Source organism: Macrosteles quadrilineatus, unplaced genomic scaffold, assembly GCF_028750875.1.
Source record: "Macrosteles quadrilineatus isolate MER2022 unplaced genomic scaffold, UCM_ALF_1.0 Scaffold_3__2_contigs__length_128488019, whole genome shotgun sequence".
Taxonomy (NCBI): Eukaryota; Metazoa; Arthropoda; class Insecta; order Hemiptera; family Cicadellidae; genus Macrosteles; species Macrosteles quadrilineatus.
This window is the reverse complement of record NW_026542596.1, coordinates 28,102,322-28,124,218: the sequence shown is the minus strand read 5'-3', so window position 1 is coordinate 28,124,218 and position 21,897 is coordinate 28,102,322. Positions and strand designations below refer to the sequence as shown.

Genomic DNA, 21,897 nt, shown 5'->3' with positions numbered 1-21,897 from the left:
AATCCAATCAAGTCTGTGTTAAGCAAATTTTGCTTAGCATTAATACTGTAGCCCATTAGTGTATGATATCAATCATGGTAATGGTTTTTTATAACAAGTTATTGCTTCATAACGGAAGAAGGTTTTTTAAAAGATAACCTACTAACTCATGTAAATAAGGTGTAAATGGGTTTGTTAAATATAGTTTCATAGTACGGTTATTTAAATTATTAAAAAATTAATTATTTTTGCACAAGCTTAAATATGTTTTAGTAGTATAAGTAATCGGATATGACCAAATAAGTTTCAAATATATCCATTAAAAAAATGACTAAAATATTAAAAAAAATCTATTTCTATAAACCACTTAACACGTTCGCTACCAATCGCCTCATATGCAACACTGCGGTCATTGCTACCTACCGAGGTATACATTTTTATATTACACATAGACCAAGTGTCACTTAGTTAACAGTACACGCAGACCACGGAATAATGATTCAGCAAACTAGCAAAGTAATAAACTGTTTTGCCAACTATCGTATGACGTTACTAATCATCATATCCACAGACCAAGACGCACATATGCGACAGACAGCCCTGTAGACAACTGCAGAGAATTTAGGGCCTTCAAACAGACTGTTACAAAGATATAAGGTTTTTTAAGTCCATGGGTAGAAACCAGCCATCGCAGATGTGCATCGCTGGTCCATATGAATGAAAAATTTAGTAATATTGTGTTAGTGAATGTGTAAAACAAATTGTCTAAATTTAAAGTTGGCCTACCTAATTTTTTTAATGAGCTTTATCCAGTAATGATTTTCTTGATTTAGAACCTAATTTTTTCAATGTGGCATTTGTGCCATATAGTTAATTTACACTACCGTATTTCTTCTTTGTTTAAAAACTTTTTCTATATCTTTGTCAAAACTGTTTGATGTTGCGTATTGTCAAACCAATTCTAAATCATCTTAAAACTTACACTCCAACCCCTATCTCTGGTTCTTTGTCGATGTAGTTAAATTTGATGAGTAGCAATATTGTAATTATCACTATTTAAAATATTTATATTCCAAAAATTCTTTGTTTTTACATCAAGTTAACAATAATACATACAGTAATTCAGAAATTAAAAATTGTGGGTATCTAGAGGCCATTCTTTTGGTAAAATTGAATAAAATATACCTGCAATGCTTCAGATTAATTCCTTTTAACGTTCATGTTTTAATATTATTGAGGCTTTTTTTTAATCAGCTAACAAATGTTCTAGGATGTTATAAGTTTCTAAGTACCTATGCAAAACTGAATAGGTTATTGGATTATTTATAGCTAAATTTGATTTTGCCTTAGAACAATATTGTCAGTAAGCATTTAACATTTTTGAGAACCAGCTTCATCGTGAAATGGAAACACAGGAGTTGTTTGATATCATTTCACACAATCAACCTTATGTTTTGTGGTCATGAAGATTTCAGCTTTATATCACCTTGTCAGTGGCTAAGGATCTAATGTAATTTTTTTTTCTTAAGACAAGTTTTGTTTTATATTTTATATGATGTTTTGTCACAGTGTTCCAGAGAATCAACAGCATGCAGGATTTGCCACAGTTTGTGTCACAGAAAGATGTGGAATTGTTCAAACAAGCGATTCAGCAGCGTATCAGTTCGGTAAGACAAACAACCAATTATTGTTGGTTAAAAAATTATAGTAACTGGTTAAACTCAAGAGGCTTAAAAAATCACTATAAATAACAGGGTGTCCAGCGAACGGGAAAACCGAAAAAATTGTACGGGAATATTATAACGCCGGAACTATGCGGGAATTATACGAAAATTCTGTAATAGGCGGGAATTTGTTTGGGATTGATTTTTAATTTAAAATATTCAACAATTATTGAGAGTCAAATAGAACACATGTGTAAAGTTTTTCTCCAACTGGAAATATTTATTAGCGTGAAAGCAAAATCAACAAAGACGACAGGCTACAAACACCATTTACTCGAAGCCGTCCAGCCCAGGACCAGGATTCGAGCTACTTTGTCAGAGATCGGTTCCCGAACGACAACGCAACGCGTGAATACACAACTCTAAAACTAAACTCTATGTCTAGTCTAATGTCTTGGCTGTCTGCTACTCTTGTCTAGATTGACAACTCAGTCAAACATTTATTAAAAAAATTATTACAAAACCAAGTATTAACTATTAAGTTAAATGTTTGGAAACTAGGGTTTGTTAAAATTGATTATTACAGTACATCTCTATTTTATTTAAGGTCTATTTATTCAAAGCACCATGTACATGAATCGTGCCATACAATCTTAAAAAGGAGCCCATCAAGACCCTCAGAACCGTTCAGACTATACTTCAACAAAAGGGAATTTCTAATGAATCTACCCTTAAAATAAACTCTTAGTTAAATAAACAAATGTACAATTGTTCTGATGACTAGACTATTTTTAAAGAATACATATAATAATCATTGTATTTTGTTCATTCGTGATGGTTTGTTGCAGACGGTGGAGTCAGCTGAGCCTGTGGCTACGACGTCCACTCCAGGTGGGTCGCTGCAGACTAGGTGTCCAGCGGCCATCGAGTTTGGAACCTATGAGATTCAAACCTGGTACTCCTCCCCCTTCCCCCAGGAGTACGCAAGGTAACCACTACACAGAAAGATATCACTAATGATTGTTTACCAGGAGGATTGTGTTGTATGGTAGGAAATTAATGTATAATTAACTAAATTTATGTGACTAGATGTCATTTAAATCGGCAAGTAGTGGGGATAGAAAGCAGAAAAATAATTCAGTTCTGGCGGGGAACATCCCTCTTGGGGTGGTGATAATATATAATTCCAAGAATGTAAACCGTCCAGACCCCAAATTTTGAGGACCTTTATCCGTAATGACGCTGTGATGGCACTAATATTCACCTACCAAATCTATTGCATTTACTTTGCCCTAAAGATACGTTAAATGTCCTTCTACATTACCTAAACAACTTATCACATTTGTCTTGTTTGTTTGCCAGATTACCAAAGCTGTTTCTGTGTGAGTTCTGCCTCAAATACACCAAAAGTAAGGCAGTTCTGGAGAGACATCAAGACAAGTGTACATGGAGGCATCCCCCCGCCACCGAGATATACAGGCGTGATGATCTCTCTGTTTTTGAGGTTTGTGGTTGTACTAGTACTTAGTTGACCAAGAAATTTCTTAGAATTTTTTTTCTACCCATGTATTACAATGTTGTGTTTGATATTTTATCTTTACCGTCCAGTTTTCTAAAAAGTTGGCTAACCTAAAGAATTCTGAAACCGTTCCTTACAGAAACCGTGATCTTACTGGTCAAAGTCAACCAATAGTAGATTTTCCACCATACTACCCTTTTTGTTTGAAATGTTCAAGGCACAAATATTTGGCACTCTTAGGGAAATTTTTTCCTGGTTTTTATTGGGAAGGAAATCTAGCGATATAATTGCAATATTGAAAGATATCTGTGAAGGTTGTGCAATAACTGAAAATTTGCAATATCTCGTTAGAAGAATTGAATGAGCCATGCAGCAACTTTTTCGGTATTTGGTATTATTGACTCTCCTATCCAACATGGTTTAAAAGTAGTAATGATCATGTTCAACAACCTTCAAAGAAATTATCATCAGATCTTCTACAAATCATTAGGGGTGGGCGAGTACTCGACCTTCGAGTAATTACTCGAGTTTTTTCAAATACTCGACCTCGAGTCGAGTAGTAATTACTACTCGAAAATTGCGAGTCGAGTAGTTATAAATAGTGCCAATTCACGATTTTCTACATCCATATTTAATAAATTATATTTTGTTTTGTGTTGATGCCTTATTTAATCCCCATTCCTACAAAAAACAACTATCTAACATCATATAGGTTAGACAAGCGTAAACCAAATGTTCAACAAACACCCATCGTCATTCGGCAGAGCTAGCAAGAGGACTACTACTTTCACTTTCCTACAACAGTCAACAATACGTCTCGATAACGATACAGTAAGTTGAAATAAAGCATTGAATGAATCTATCGAATTGCAATAGTCGATAGTCAACAAGGGAGTCTCGTGACTAGTAGGCCTAACAATGGCAGACGATTCTTGAAGATATTATAAAGTACAGTATCAGATTTAGTTTGAACTGCCATGAAAATATTTTATACCAAAATATAGAAATAACAAAATATTTTATACCAAAATATAGAAATACAACAAATAAAAATAATCTATTGTAGCATAATATTTTTTCAAATTAATCGGTATTGGTGTTTAGTTTTACAAACCGATAAGTTACTGCAAGGAACATCGATGCATCTGAATGACGCAATCTCATTGGGTCTAGGCAAATGGCAGAAAGAAAAGATCAGTTCCACTTTAAACTCAGTGTTGCCAGATGGACGATAACTTTTGTACTTTTACAACTGTGGTATTGGCGTAAACAAACTATAAGTATAATTTTCTAACGAGTTTACAGAAACATGATTTAAATTAGTCAAACTATTAACTTTTTTTACGAAATAAAAGCTATAACAATTTTATGATAATTTTGCCGACATTCACCATAATGGTGTAATGATAAATATGGCAACGTCAGCCCTGCAAAACAGCTGTTTGATGGGAAAACAAAGCAGAAGCAGACAGCAGGAGCAGACCGACTAGAGAGAGAGAGAGAGAGAGAGAGATAAAGATGGTGACACATAGCAACAACAAGAACATAACAAAACAATGGATTGGAGTGAAGTTATGTCATGTCAACGTCAGTTTTGAATGTTTTTACTTTGAAGTGAATTTGTAACTTAAAATAAAATTGATTTTGGTAGTGGAAGTTTAATAGAAAGTAAAATAAACATATTCTGTTTGTGATTTTGATTGTGCAATTTTCAATCTGGTCGCAGAAACATGACAACTACAGTTTGAATTGTAACTTAACCTAGAAAATGTGAGTTTCCTTATAAAGAAAGGCCAAATTAATAGGCTATACCAGGCTACAGTGAAATGTGTTTTAATTTTAAATTAAGTGTTTAATGTGGGATTTTATTTCGAGATAATAGGCCTACTATGTTTTTATTTGATATTTTCAGTCTGTCAGAGACAAGTTACTTGATCATTTTTATAAATGCACTGAGTGAAGAGGATAGCCCTAGTACCCATAACCTTCAAACTTCAGACAGATGAAGTGCTTATCCAAGTGATTACCTATTTTAAAATTGATGTTGTACCTCATTGATGTTTTTAACTTGTGATACAATATGTAGTTTGATAAAAGTTTTCTGTTAAATAAATAAATTTATTTTTATAAATTCTGTTTCTTATTTGAATTGAAATTATTCTTAAAGTTAGGTACCTTATTAAGTTAGTTAGTTAGGTTGATTATCATGTTAGTGAGGAGGAATTAAAGGCAAGAAAAAGTAAAACACACAATAACAAGTGATGTGTAGGCCTAAATGATTTAATGCTGCAGCCAACAAGTAGTTTAGGCCAAATTTTTTATTAGGCCTAAGGTAGGAGGTACTAATAATTAGTAACCATATAACTTAGAAAATTTGGTATAAGTACTTAAACTACCTATTTAGGCCTAGGCAGGGTTTAGGCTAGGATGAAATTTGTTTCAGCAAAATACTGCAAACTCTATGCAAAGACAAAAACTAAGTTAGGCCTAACTGTAGAAAAAATATTATTAAATAACTTAAGCATTTAAAACAAAAAATTCCAGTGGGCTAATATTACATTTGTTTGAACATTACATCTTTCAATTTTATTTGTAGAAAATTTGCCATAGGCCTAGCCTGCAAAACAATGTAAACTTAGCATTTTTAAGTTGTGAATAGCAAGATGCTAAAAATACTACCGCAGCATAAACCCTGGGCCTAGGCCTACTTAACGCGCAACTACTCGACTCGACTCGATACTCGAGTTTTTACTCAAATACTCGACTCGACTCGACTCGAATTGAAAAATCACTACTCGCCCACCCCTACAAATCATATCCTATTTGTGTTAACTAGACCTATCTCTATAACCTATTTCCTAATTTTTTTTACAACACACTATTGTGTTACAGGTTGACGGGAATGTGAATAAAATTTACTGTCAGAATCTCTGCCTTCTAGCCAAGTTGTTCCTAGACCACAAGACTCTCTATTACGATGTGGAGCCGTTCCTGTTTTATGTATTGACCAAAAATGATCACAAGGTATGTAAGCTACTATTTTACAGATTGTTTAATGATTTAGTTAAAGAAATCACAAATCATGGACGTTGCCACGATCATGGAAAATCGTCCTAGGGTAATTTTTTTTGGGCAGCAAGTTTTGGCTTAGAAATTTTGAATTTTAACCTGAAAAACATGGACTAGTCCTTGAATTTTACTTCGATGGGACACTGGACACTCTGTACAAGTTTTTATTAATTTTTAATTGACAAAAAACATACTATTATTATTATCGCACAATAAACCATCCTAAAGGTATGAAATAAGGATCCAACCTAGGGCAGTTTAACCAAAATTACGTGAACAGTAAAGATACTATTGATGAATCATGGACAGTATCCTACATATGTTTATTGTACACAATAACTTTATTGTGCTAGGATGGACTTTTTCCCATTTAAATAATAATATTCTTCAATTTTTGTTAGTCTCTGACAGAATTTGAAACTTGTACATCCTTATACGTGTTTGAATTTAAATAAACACTAAATATACTCTGCTAGAAGTCTTCTAGATGGTCAAAAACTCAACCAAAAAATGTAATGTACAGAGTTCTCTATTTCCACCCCACACTGTAAATAAAACATGTAATTGGAATTGCTTCCATTTGTTTGATTTTCTGTTTATATTTCGTTGTTATTTCGTCACCAGCATGGCAACCCATAAGGCCCATGTAATTTTTTTTTAATTTTACATCCATTTTTTGTGCTTATTTTCAAATCTATTTAAATTTATAAAAGCATTCTGCACATCTACAGAAAAATATATTTTCAACAGTATGCGTAAACTTTGAAAAAAGGTTTGAAAAAAACATGCTTGCCTACTAATATATAGAGATCACTTGTAAAATTAGTTTAAGTTGAAATATCCAATTTTAAGTCAATTGTTAAGTGCCTTAACAGTAACACACTTCATTTCCTGTTTGTAGGGTTGTCATCTAGTGGGGTATTTCTCCAAGGAGAAGCACTGTGCCCAGAAGTACAATGTCTCTTGTATCATGACCATGCCTCAGTATCAGAGACAAGGATATGGCAGATTCCTCATAGACTTCAGTAAGTCTCAAGAACATTATGTTCAGTAAAACTAGGGATGGGCCGATTCCGATTCTCGATACTTCGCTTCATTGTACTCAATACGGATTCTGAAAAGTGAGGTTAATTATGATACAAAATTCGACTGACGTTGAAAGTTGTAAAGAGTAAACACATCATAGTTTATTTGGAATACTCCGAAGTCAGAATAAATAATTCCAAGTTCATTAGCTCACATTTGTAATATAATATAAAATAGTATGCCTTTGCCTTTTGCAATGTACAACTTGAAGTTGAATGATAGAGGCTTATCACTTGCCGCCATGTTGTCAGATCGAGGGCAATGTTGCCAGATTGGCCACATGGTACAAGCATTGAATATATAAATACTGTATAATACAAAGTGTACATAGTTAATGGTACTAGTATAAATCACATTTGTTAACTCGTGATAGGCTTTATGTACATTTCATTAGCAGCTAAAGAGCTTGATAGCTTGCTGATCATAGTGTATAATATCATTGACTATTAACACACTTCGTGAGTATATATAATCAATGGTTGATCCTTTAACCCTCTTAGCCCACCACATATTGGATGGGTTTTCTGATGCGCATGAATGTCTCCCGCCCAAAATCAGGCGACTTTGTTGGCGCTAAGTTTTGTCATTATTTTTATATATGCGTGATCAATGCCCAAGCTTACTTATACCAACTGTTCAGCTAATTCAGGGCTTCATGGTGACTATTGGAGATGGCCGTTTATCGATGTATTTTATGATTGTCTATATGTTGTTTCTCTCTGACTAAACTAAAACAGCTGTCGTGAGTTTGCGAATAGTGAATTGTTTATGTTTTGTTTTTGATTGCTATGCCTGGTGCGTTGTGAATTGTTCAAAAATGGGTTATGATCTCAGTTCCAGTGATGTGATGAACTCCATGACTTTATGTGATTCTTTAGGCAATATAAGTGATATTGATTATGACAATATTGAAGATGACTTTGATATTGACTTTGAGTTTATAACTCAAGCAATAATATGGAACATTCAATGAAGGACCAGCAGATGTATGGATGCTTATGAAAACAAAAAAAAACTCAGTGAACATTTTAGGCCTACCTAAACCGGTGTTTGTTGTTTCAATTTAATTTAATAAAATATCTTAAAATGTATGTCTTCTTGAAGTACCTTATTTTCCTTATAAGCTAACGTAATCTATGTAACCTTATTTAATAGAAATGCAGTTATGTTTGTATTAAGATTAAATAAAAATAACACGCTCCTTTATTTATAGGGATTGCGAGAAGCACACATATATGTGTTATTAAATGAATTTATAACAGGTTTAGGTATCGGTATCAAGTGCGGAAATCGATGCGCAAATCGAAACCAAAGTTCTGGAATCGGCCCATCACTAATGTGATAGGTCCCTCAACTTGAGGTTCCCACTGTTACTTTGGGTAACAAAACGCAACTTTATTAAAACCCAAAACAATACAAAGAACACCTAGATTAACACTTTAACCGAAACACCGGTCTGTGAGACCGGAGGGAAAATTGATTTTCCTGTAGTGGCAAAACTGCTGGACGTGCATACCCCTAACCCTCAGTACCTTAGCCCCTCCTACTCTTCTCCCTACCCAACCCATCAGCATCAGTCCCCAATCAGGGGTCATTGAGTGAACGTCTCCATTTTGAAAATGTGCCGGTCTCTAGTGCCGGATCTTTCGAGTAATGTATAGCGCGCTGCCAGTCTTTGTAGGCAGTTGTTTATGCAAAATTGCAAAGGCTTCTTTTTTTCCAAAAAACCCGTAAAGTGTGCCTAGACTGTGACTGAATGTAAAAGACAAGTTCAGATAAGAAGATTTTTATTTTTTAATTTATGTCTCCAGTATATTGTATGTTTTATGTTTTTTAACATTTTATTACATTTTTTGTAAATTAATATTACTTTTATAATACATATATTTGTACGAAAATGTATGTTTTACTTTCCTTAGCCCGCATATACTAAAAAAATGCTAAATCTAAGATTTTACATGCAATTTGTTGATGAAAAATCGTTCGGTCTCTGAGACCGGATGTTTCTATTTACGTAAGTGTCACCCATGTTTCGGTTAAAGTGTAAAATCAAACGAAAAGGTAGAGTAGACTGGAACTGTATAAATCATTTAGTTAGAAACTGAAACCCCAATTTGGAAAAGACTCCAAAACCTCAATTTAGAAAAAACCTTAACATGGTCTTACCTGGACCCAAGGCCAAGGGCAGGAGCTCCCCCAGAGTACCCTGTCCTCCGGTACACCACACTCACCACTCCACACAAAACTCTCCCCTTGATCAAGTGCACTGGCCTACTTAAAGCAACAGCCTTCTGTAGGTCAGCACAACAAGTTATCGTTTAACAACAGTACCAGCCTACTCACACAACATTGCCAAACACTTCATCCTTCCATCACACTAAGTAAAACACTATTGGCCAGAGGTGTTTGATATGAAAGATATCTTTTTAGAGTGTAGATATTTGGCTATCTAGGTCTGCTTTCAATTTAAACTCCAAAGCCTGTTCAAGCTTGAGCTAGAAATAGTTATTTGTGTAACTAGTGAGCAAAGTGGCACTTTGCTGCACACGAGAGCAACGTTTACTCGCCTGCGGCTCGTGCGGAATGATCTCGAGTGCAGCAAAGGCCTTTTGCACTCGTGTTTCACATTATATTTTTCCTACAGTCACTATAAAGCATATAAATAATTAGTCTTTCAAACACTGTACAACACGTTTTTAGGTTCAGCTGGCAACACAAATAGGTGCCCTAGAGAAAGTAGTCCCCGGTTCGTATCACTCTGCTATTTTTTCCTTGGCAAGCAATGTGCTCCGCGACTTGAGAAAATAGTTCCGTATATTTTTGTAATTTGCAGTGGTTTCCGTGCCTAAAAAATGCTTTAAAGGTACCTATTTTCTTGTTTATTAAGATCGTAGGAATGTTTTAAAAACGTTTAAAAGAAAAGTTCAGAAATACCGAAAAGAGAACATAAACTATAAACACGAAATGACAGGTTAAATCGTAGTTATAATAGTCAATCAGCTGCTCATAGTATTATTATCTTTAAGTGTTGCCAACCCATTTCCAAGCGTACACGGATTATGTGCATAATAGAACCACGCTGTTTTGTGTTGTTTCGTTGGAATCCTGATGTGCGCCAAAGTATAAACCGTACGACAAAGTATAAATATGCAGCAATTAGCAGCTTTCTGTATAAACAGTACAAGGAAGCCAACTTTGTCGGGTGACTGTAGGAAAAATCTATTGTGTCTCAGCAAATCACACTCAACTCAATTATTTCAATTTTATGATGTTTTTTTTTCAAGGTAATTTTACTAGTTTTGCTATTTTTTTTTGTCAAGTAAGTTAAAAATCCTATTTACCAAATTGAAAATTAAAAAGAATTCAGGTTAAAGTTATGAATGTAATAATTTGTTTATAATCAGACAAAGAGCTCAAATAGGACACATAGGTTGTTTACATGTTTTGGCTTGTATCCGCCATTGTCAAAACATTGTAGTTGAATGAAATTCATGTCATTAATTATTAATAAACATACACACAAATAAGGACAGGACGAAGACAATTACGAATAAAAACTACTAATAGGCCTATTACAAATTTGGTAAAAAATATGGTGGGATTTAAATTTAAGTTTTTTAAGGTTGTTTTTAAAAGTGTAAAAAACTCAAGTTAGCTGCTTGTTGCAGGTTACTTGTTGTCCAGAGAGGAAGGCCAGCCCGGGACACCTGAGAAGCCATTGTCAGACCTGGGCAGAGTGTCGTACCATGCCTACTGGAAGTCAGTCATACTGGAGTACCTGCACAGGCACAAGGACGAGCCTTTCTCCATTGCAGCCATCAGCAAGGAGACTGGTAAACAAGCTGAAATATAGTCTGATTGAACTTACAGGGTATCCAACCCACTCATTTGTGGAAACCTTAAAACTGTGAACGAGTTGTGAATTTTGTCAATCGTTAAAACATGTGGATTGAGCCGCAAGTTTTGTGGTTAAACCTTAAAAGCGGACTAGGTAAATTACAATTTTTGACTACTCAACAATGTTGTTATCAAGGATGTGTTGATTCTTTATACTTTGTGACTTCATGGATTCAATACCAATCCCAGTACCTTTGATTGTGGTGAATCTTGATCATTTATTGTGTTTGATATAACATCATGATAAATTCTTGATAATTTCTTATATAACTCTATTAAGGTAATCTCTTGTCATGATAATTCCTCTATTAAGGTAATCTCTTGTCATGATAATTCCATCGTCAAACTTTGCTGATGGCTTACATGTACGCTGTAATATTTTGAAGAAACTAGTCGGCCTATACAAGTTCCTCGAACCTTAAGATCTTTAACATCCTTAAACCATTATTATTTTTCATTTAATTTTTGAATGCTTTCAATAATTATCATTTATAAATAAACGATACATTTAACTTTTCAAAATTATTCTGTTAATAATTTAATGAATCTTCCTACATCGTTTTAACAGCTTTTTTATGTTTATATTTAAATGTGGTCTGGAATTGGAATAACATCTATTCATGCTAATGGCTGTTGTTATATCACAGCAATGTTATTTCCACCACGATTATGCCTGTACCCCATCCAAGTTCCATGAACCTTAGCAATGTCACAAATAATATGCAATATGACTTTGACAGTGATTAAACTGTGAACTTCATTTGCAAGTTTGAGTAGAGGCCCTGTCTACAACGTAATTATGTAGGTTATTATTTGACTATGTGTTCTCTGTACAGGTGTGTTCAGCCACGACATCAGTGTGACATTACAACAGCTGGGGATGGTGGCCAAGAAAAAGAGCGGGGAGATCATCATCACAGTGGATTGGGACATGGTGGAGGCACACGCTCGTCGTGTAGCCACCAGCCGCTCTCGGATACACATAGAGCCCGAGTGTTTGCGGTGGACACCTCTCATCTCACACATTGCCAACCCCTTCAAGACCATCGAGGTAATAACTCTACCAAACACAAGAAAAGAAGAGTACAGCTCGTGCCATCTAAGCTGGCACTTGGCCGATCGCTACTAGCCTAGTTCAAAAACATCATGTGCCGTCCTGCGGGTTGCGTCAACTGTCCTCGCGACCCACGTGAAGGCGCTCGAGTACATGCAACCACTGCAACTTGTTAAATAATGTGTATAAAAAATTCTCTTACCTATGTTTTTAATAAATCGACGACAATTGAGTTCCCAAGTCTGCTAATCTTAGTATAAATAGCCGCATGAATATTGAATAAATGATCTGATTAATATCACAGACCCACTCAAACAATATTTATAGCGGCCTCTTGGCTTTTTATTATTTATTTCGTCCAATATTTACAACCCTATCACAATCATAATACATAAATAATAGATGAGAGAACTATTAACACTACAATCATTTTTATAACACAGTCATAATAAAAATAACAATAAAATATATCAAACAAGTATTGTTTATAACCGAATAAAATTTTGAAACAATATACACTAGAGAATTATTTTACAGTACAATTATATTTACAACAAAAATATATTTATATAAAATCACAATAACAATAATTAATTATATATGAAAACAATAGAATATATAAAACCGGTAATCTTTTTAACCCAATAAAAAAATTATGACACAAAATAGACTAGAGAATTATTTTACAGTATAGTTATATTTACAACACAAATATGTTTATACAAAATCAATCACAATTAATTATATATGAAAACAATAGAATATATAAACCCGGTAATCTTTTTAACCTAATAAAAAAATTATGACACAAAATAGACTAGAGAATTATTTAACAGAACTATTATATTTACGATACAAATATATTAATATAAAATCACAATCTCAATTAATTATATATGAAAACAATAGAATATATGACACCAGTAATCTTTATAACCCTATCAAAATCATGGTGATGATAATAATAACAAACAATTATTAATCATTGCATGAAAAATGCATTTTGAGCAAACGTTGATAACATATTCCTACTTAAAAAACGTTTTTACTACTTCATTTAACATGCAATAATAAACATCCTCTTTTATTGTTTATAGTTCTTCGATGCCTGACATGTCACTCAAGTCTTCACTGGATCCCTCATCGTCGCTGCTGCTGCCCACATGAATAATAAAATTCTCGGTAATTTCGTCAATTGCTGGCTCTTTTGCGGCGTATTCCATTTCAATATTCATCACATGTCTGCACCTTGATTCCCAATCCTCCCTTGTTATCGAGGAAAACTTTTGTTCACACAGCCTTTGCACATCAGACAATTTAAACGTTGTGTTGTGTGAAGCAACGAAGTTTTTTACGTCCGCCCAAATCATTTCAATTGGGTTTAAATCTGGATGATATGGAGGAAGACGCAAGACGCTGTGACCTTCTTTCTCCAGGATCTCATCTAGTGCATATTTAATGTGTCGTGGCTTATTATCTTGGATAATTTTGTATAGTTGAGGTTTTAACATGAATGGGTCGTAGGAAATATTTCGTTCATCTAGCCAAATTTGCATCTCTTCCTTTTTGCTATTTGACGTAGGCGCTTTGTCTAGTTGCTTGTTGTGATATCCCGCATTATCTATCACCAGGACTGAGTTAGGCTGCAGATTAGGAATCAACTGATTTTTGACCCAATGCATGTAGTTTGCGTGGTTCATGTTGTCGTGGTAATCACCTGATTTTTTCCCAGCCTTCCACATCGCCAAAGCGTTGGGTATAAAACCTTGGTCCCCTCCAGCATGCACTATAATTAACCTCTCTCCCTTGGATACTGGAGTACGTAAAATGTTCGTGGATCCATCCGACCACATTTTCCCAGATATATGATCAGAGCACACATAGCTTTCATCCATATATACAATAGGTCTACCCTCTAATCTAAACTTTTTCACAGACTGTAGATATGCTATTCTCTTTTCCCTAATCTCTGATTTTTCTATTAGGATCCTTCGGTTGTTTTCCGATCTCTTCCATGAAAATCCTATTTTTTTTAAGATTCTACGAACGCTTTGTTCACTCCCTCTAAAATTAATTTTGTCTCGTAGAGAGTTCTGAAGCAATTTAGCCGTTGGCAGCCTTTTTTCGGAAATGTAAAACTCGTAGACAGCCCGTCGGACAACACACTCATCAAAATGGTCTAAATCAGTTACGGGCTTATATTTTTTCCTATTTTTTTGAGGAGTGATGAATGATTTGTTTTCGTTACCTTCACTCACTTTAATGGCGTCCAATTCTCTGTTTATCCTTGACACAGTACGAAGCGACACTCCAGTTGCTGCTGCAGTCCGCTCTCGTGCCTTCTGCATCGGTATTGTAACTCCACTATTACACTCTTCTTTCATAAATTTAAACACATTTGACACAATTTCCCTGCTTTGGCTACTTAATACTTTCCCTCCGATCCCTACCTTGGATTTAAAATCAGTCATTTTACACTTATAACCAGACTTAAAACACGTTAACAACCACTCCGGCACTCTGCTAGTAACGCGAAACACCGACTAACTAATTTAGAATGATAAGGAATGTCAGAATTTGTCATAACATCGTCCCCCCTCCTATTAGTCATCCACCACGCCCGGGCGTCAACCCCATGAGTCAGCGGAAATGTTTGCAGAACGGTCTTTTTCGTACCTCCACCCTCCTCCCGCCTAAACTGCCCGCGCTAGGCCAAGTGCCAGCTTAGGTGTCACGAGCTGTACAGTTTGAGTATTGTTAAATATTACTTTGGGATAAAGCATGCATTCAGTGCTATCAAAAATGTCTATAGTTATAACTGGATCAAGTGGTTATAATGCTCCTCTTCAAATCTGAAGGTGGCTAGTTTGATTCCAAGCGAAATCAATTCTGAGACCAGATAACATTTATGATAGAGGTCTAATAATTAATTATACTACCTAACAAAAACTTGACGTTAGATACAGTAGAACCCCTCATATCCGACCTCGGAATAACCGACACCTCGGTATATCCGACCTAGTGTCTGACCAAGGCCAATCGCGGATGTTGCCGTAATCGTGGCAGGCGATCATCATTGTTGTTGATGACGGGTGTTGCCGCCGTCGCAGGAGACGATTACCAAAGTCGCGTATACTGTAGGTTATCCTCCTCCCGAGATCCAACCTTTTGGTCGTTCTGACCACGGCCTGGTCCCGTAATGGTCGGGTATAAGTGGTTCTACTGTAGTAACAAAAAATACAGAGGCGTAGTTAAATGCTGAATCGACTGACTAATTCCAGGGAGAGGAGAGCAGTAAGGTGGATGTGGAGAGTACAGACCCTACAGATGAAGAGGCTGAAGACACTAGTGAGCCTGTGTCACGGGGGAGACGGGGCCGTGGACGGGGCAGAGGACGGGGCCATCGCAGACAAGCCAGTCTCCGCCACCTGCAGGATACTGTGGGCACATCAGACACTGACCATAGTCCCAGCCCAGCACCACGCAAGCGCAAGTTTAAGAACAGGTTCGTGGCTAAAAGGGTTGTAAATTTACGTAAGAACTATCTTTTATCTTTCTTGAGATTTTGTTCTACTGTATGCTCCTCAATTCGGGTGGCAAATGCCCTGACTGTTGAGATAACTAAACATCCCTTGTCATATGGACTAACTGGAGGCAATTTTTAGTTTCTCCCCCTATATATCATATAAGGAGAAAGTATTCTTTCCGTCAAAATTTTAGAATTTTGAGGGGACATATCCGTTTTGGTTTGCCATGAACACAAAAAAGTTGTTTTCAAAGTGATGTCTGTGTGTGTGTATGTATGTCTGTCGTAATGTTTGGATGTGTACAGAGCTACAGATTTTGATGAAATGTGGTATGTAGGTACTCCATATATATGTTATGCAGGATCCATGGGTATCTCCAGGCGTTTTTTTATTTTTTTAACTTTTGATTGTTAATAGTGATTTCCCCATAAAATAACGAAAAACTTGAATTTTCTCAAAATTGGCCTGATAAATTTTTATAATAATTTAATATGTTGTAGCCCTTTAGATTCTAAACAAAATGGTGAAACTCCCAGTTCCTGTAAAAATAACGGTTCAAAAGTTATTTCGACTCATGTTATTTTCCTTTAAAATAAGAGATTTTCAGATTCTTGATGAAAACCGGTTTTGATTGAAATTAGTATGTGATTGTCCTCAGGAGGCTAGATGCTCTAACTCATCAAACAATTATGAACTACGAAGCAAATTTCTAATCCCACAGTATACTAGATATTTCAATTACAATCACTCACAGTGTTTGAAGAAATATTTTTGGACGGTATAAATGTTCAGCGACTGTTTTAAAATTAACGAAATTAACATTGCTCTTATGTCGGGCAAATCCAAGATGTCCGTTAGCTTTCATGGGCTCCCTTGGCGAACAATTCAAAACTACAAAGAACATTTCTACTCTCACAGTATACTAGATATTTATATTAAAATCACTTTGGTGTTTGAAACAATATTTTTGGACGATAAATAACTCTTCAGCAGCTGTTTGAAATTATCCAAGATGGCCGCTATGAAAAGGTTTTGGCCGACATTTGACTTTAAGTACCGATCCATCCCTAGTCAGATTGCTGATACCGTTTATTTCTATTATAAAAAATATTGATAATGAATATGAAGCCTACAATACTGCTTAGTAATACGAGTGCCGTTCAAAATTAGGTTGCTTTAAGATGAAAACTCTCTATTTAGCTCTGTGTTATAGTATGCATAGCTTTATATGCCTAGTTAGTTTTAGCAAATATTCCAACGTAATGCTGAAAGCCTTTCATAGTCTTTGTGAATTGACTATTGCCTCTCAAAACCAATCTCATTTCACAATGTTATAATAAGTCTGTATGTTTGATTGTTACAGGCTAATGACCAACTTCTTCAAGAAGCGAGAGATGACGTTAGACAAGGAAGACACCGAGGAGGATGTAAGCCTGGCTGGTCGCAAGCGCAAACGCAAATCCTACGACGAGTCTGAACCTGTGGAGAAACGGTCTCGCAGCGACAACTCTGCCAGTCTCCTCAAGCCAAGTAGATTCACTGGCAACACTCCTCCTATCGCTATGGTACCTATCTACAATTCACATTTAACTTAATATAAATACCATTTTGTATTTTGCAACGGAATGAGCCAACTTGTGGAGAATTCTTTGTGACTTCCATATGAAATTATATGAATATCCTTCTTTGTTGAGGTGAACTTAACCTCTAAAAGACTAATAATAACAAAATATTTTTAAAATGCAATAAAGTTAAATACCCCAGCCACAGCAAACCTGCAGACTAAGCGAATTTCCATTTGCCTGATTAGATTTACACTAAAATGTCTCCTTAAAAATATCACTTTTATGTTTTATTCCTTACTAGCTGTGTGCCCGTTAGGGGTGTGCGAGTACTCGAACCTTCGAGCTTTTTGGTCGAGCTTTTCATTATTCGGCTCGGCTCGAGGCATTTTGAAAAAGCTCGAAGTTCGAGCCGAGCTTTTAATACTAAGTCAAAACTAAAAAAAACACTTAATTTGGGTCGTAATTGGAAACAATGTTATCACAATTCTACGTTGTTCAATCATTCGAGGTTTGATAAGCACGAACCTCAGCTCAGTCAAGACGCAATGATTATCGATCGTAATTTTGAGGAGATAGTAAAGAGACAAACTACCACCTATCGCGTTGTCTTTCTAACACAGCTATTCGTATCGTAATATACAACGCAGTGCAAGTGCGTGATTGGCTCGTCGCTATGACGACACACGGTTGCCGTGACAACCTACAGTGCGCACTGAGCACTGCGCCTTGTGTGGGAGGGGAGATTATACCAACAAACAATTTCAGGAATTCTATTTTGGGACGGATGAAAGATAAGGAAGAAACAAAAAGTGGTCACGTGTGCAAATGTAGTGGGCGACACAATAAGGCTGTAAACAAGTATCAATCGTCGTGTCGTGTCGTTGTTCCTTGTTTGTTTACTTTTTCAGATTCCTTATCAAACGCCCCTATCTGCTATCTCTCTTTCTCTCTCTGCTCTCTCTAACAATGTACTGATTAAACAGATTGTGGTTGACGACTTTTCTACTTATAAGTTTCCCTGCGGTTATTTTAGTTCAATCAATCCCATAACCTTTCTAATGTTTATCAAAATAATTAATTATCTGTTTTGTATTTTATTTCCTTTACCAACCCCTATTTACCATCTGTATTTTATAGAATAAAATGTTTGTTTATAAAGTTTGACTGGCCACACAATTTTGTACCTATTTTATTTTGTATAAAGTAACAGTTACTTTGATGATTATTTAAATATCAATAAGTGGTGCGTGCTGTAATGAATGCTTTTTATTATCAAAATAAGTAATGGATTATTAATTTTTGATAATACATGGGTCATTGAATACCATAATGTGATGTAGTTTCCTATTTGTAACTTGCAAATAATAATAATTGAGAGTTAATCCTGGAAAATGAAAAATAGTGAATGCATTCATAACCCTGTTGTCAAAACAGCAACGCGGGTGTAAGGGTTTATTGTTTCAGAGGCTAGGGTGTTTCAAGGACAAAGTGCTGGGCCTCCCGGCTCAGGGGGGGAGGTGTGGTGGTGGGACTGAGAGAGAAATGGGGGAGGAAACTGGTTTTGGCTATTTATTGATTAGTTCACCGACCCTTCTAGATAACAGAATTTAGTGACAGTGTTAAATCATCGTGTTCATTATTTCATTTCTTGTTTACTTTGTGTGTTATTCTATTAATTTTAGTGTTTTGGTCTATTTCCTCTATATGTCAATTATATATTTTTTAATATATAATTTTACTTTTTACTTTGTCTCTTCACCTTTTTGGATCCAAACCAATCATGTTCTTTTTGATTAATACATTCATAAAACAAAAATATTTTTCCTACAGTCACCCGACAAAGTTGGCTTCCTTGTACTGTTTATAGTACAGAAAGCTGCTAATTGCTGCATATTTATACTTTGCCGTACGGTTTATACTTTGCCGCACATCAGGATTCCAACGAAACAACACAAAACAGCGTGGTTCTATTATGCACGTAATCCGTGTACGCTTGGAAATAGGTTGGCAACACTTAAACTAAAGATAATAATACTATGAGCAGCTGATTGACTATTATAACTTCGATTTAACCTGTCATTTCGTGTTTATAGTTTCGGTATTTCTGAACTTCCTGGACTTTTCTTTTAAACGTTTTTAAAACATTCCTACGATCTTAATAAACAAAAAAAATACATTTAAAGCATTTTTTTAGGTGCGGAAACCACTTCAAATTACAAAAACATACGGAACTATATTCTCAAAACGCGGAGCACATTTCTTGCCGAGGAAAATAGCGGAGTGATACGGACCGCGGGTACTACTTTCTCTAAGGACACCATTTGTGTTGCCAGCTGAATCTAAAAACGTGTTGTATAGTGTTTGAAAGACTAATTATTTATATGATTTATAGTGACTGTAGGAAAAATATAATGTGTAACACGAGTGAAAAAGGCCTTTGCTGCACTCGAGATCATTCCGCACTCGCCTGCGGCTCGTGCGTAAACATTGCTCTCGTGTGCAGCAAAGTGCCACTTTCACCACTAGTTACACAAATAACTATTGTGCATGGAAAACAACAAGAATAATCACGTGTTTTTATATTTATTTATTTATACAAAATGGAATAAAATATTCATAGTAGTTACAATATACATATTTAATCGAATTGCTAGTTGTTTTGTTGTCATTCGAGATAGCGCTGTTCTGTTATGAAAGACAATCTGATTGGCTCAGTCTGCACTGCATATCTCGTCAGGCCTTCAATCATATCCTTTTATTTCTTGCATCTTAATTTAGTTCAGTTCAGTTCTTATCGTGATTATCTACTATTTGATGTCTTGACAATTCTCAATGTTTTTAGACATATTAAAATAATATTGTGTTTATTTAAAAATTGACTGAACATTATTATTATTATGCACTTTTTGAAGAAAAATGTTTAATAATTTATTTTTTTGATAATGTTCAGAATTCAGAATTATGTTTGAAATTCCAGATAGGGTTAGTTGCAAAACATTTTTTGCTGAAAATAAAATTATAACACTCTCTAATATTTTCATTTTTTACAATTTAGTTTCCGTTAAAGAGAATCTGAATAAATTTGTTCCTTGCAACTCAATCCATGGGTATATCACCAGACAATCCAAAGATTTATATATTCCTTAAGCCAGGCTATCAAAATTTATCAAAAGTTATAAATACTTGCAAATAAAACTATTTAATAAACTTCCAATATATTTTAGAAATCAGGAAAGTATTCATTTGTATAGGTCAAAATTAGGGATGTGTCGGTTCCACTTTTTTTCGGTTCGGTTCCGGTTCGGTTCTTACACTGGATCGGTTCTCGGTTCTCGGTCCCGAGTACTTATGCTATAAATTCATTGATCGAAACAAAACAGTTGTAAGTGGCAGTACCTAAAAATATTGAAAGTCAAGGAAATGAATAATCAGATTTTATTGACAGAAATATTTTATTTAAACACCACGTAAGGATTCAATGTTCAAACCTAAACACAAGTAAACAGTAATTATTTGAAGACTTAATTCCTTAATTGAAAAGTACATATTGGCGGCAACAATTAACATTAAGAATTGGTAATTGCAGCGTAAGTTAATTATTGCAAAACGGTAATTTTACAAATCAATAACCAATTAAGCAGAATTAAAAAGAACAACAATTAACGCTGACCAATCAATGTTACAGTTTTAAATATTGGCTGAAAAGTGAAAAGTAACAGTTATATTTGAAAGATGTAAACACGGTAAACCCTTAAGCATAATAATTAATAATTATTACAAACAGCAAAATATTAATACAAAAATTGTAAACAACATAAATATGAAATGAGGAGTGATATTTGTAATCATAGCACAGATTTGATTTGTAATCAAATAAAATGCATAACCATGTTAGGCCTATTTTTTTTCAAACCGTCCATAACAAGAATGATTTATTCTAGGTTTCGGTTCAAAAATACCAACATTTTTACTCTGTCAGGATCTAACCTGTTTCGTTTTGTGTCCGAAATGTTTCCCGCAACACTAAAAAGCCTTTCACTGAAAGTTGTGCAAGGTGGCATGCACAAATATTTGTACGCCAACTTACGCAGATGTTTGTGGGAGCTTACTGACCAATACTCGGCGATTTTTTGGCCCTGTTTAGGGTCAAAAGTTTTTTCATTCAAATAAGCGTTGACTTCTGATTCCAAGGACTTTTCCTGATCTCCATCACCAGTATGTTCTTCCTGGCCAAACGCTTCCATGTACTGTGCCCAAAAACCTTTCCTTTTCAGTTGGGTAGGCCTATCTTCTTGTGGAGCCGGTGGTGGTGCTGCTTCCGACGTCGGAGTTGAAAATGTCTTCATTTCCTCCAGGACATGAATCTTTGCCATTTCAAAATTATCTTTCTTTTTGAACGGTGTTGACTTGAACCTGTTAATGACACATAATCTGTATTTATTCTCTTTCCCAAATGTTTTGATATAAGGTTAGAATTTTTTACTAGATTGCTCACAATAGCCTAAATTTATTTTTTTAAATTGGTATTCATTATAAT

The 21,897-nt window shown here is 35.1% G+C and overlaps 1 protein-coding gene across 3 annotated transcripts in view; it reads left to right on the top strand.

The window, feature by feature from the left end:
• Positions 1-21,897, top strand: part of LOC128990800 (histone acetyltransferase KAT6A) — an 84,314-nt gene that overhangs the window by 40,836 nt on the left and 21,581 nt on the right. For all 3 annotated transcript variants that reach the window (XM_054413384.1, XM_054413382.1, XM_054413383.1), the window contains 9 exons: positions 1,549-1,646; positions 2,492-2,631; positions 3,006-3,147; positions 6,055-6,186; positions 7,133-7,256; positions 10,986-11,150; positions 12,051-12,265; positions 15,550-15,773; positions 17,159-17,360. In XM_054413384.1, coding sequence (XP_054269359.1) covers positions 1,549-1,646; positions 2,492-2,631; positions 3,006-3,147; positions 6,055-6,186; positions 7,133-7,256; positions 10,986-11,150; positions 12,051-12,265; positions 15,550-15,773; positions 17,159-17,360 — 1,442 coding nt within the window. The remainder of the gene's footprint in view (positions 1-1,548; positions 1,647-2,491; positions 2,632-3,005; positions 3,148-6,054; positions 6,187-7,132; positions 7,257-10,985; positions 11,151-12,050; positions 12,266-15,549; positions 15,774-17,158; positions 17,361-21,897) is intronic.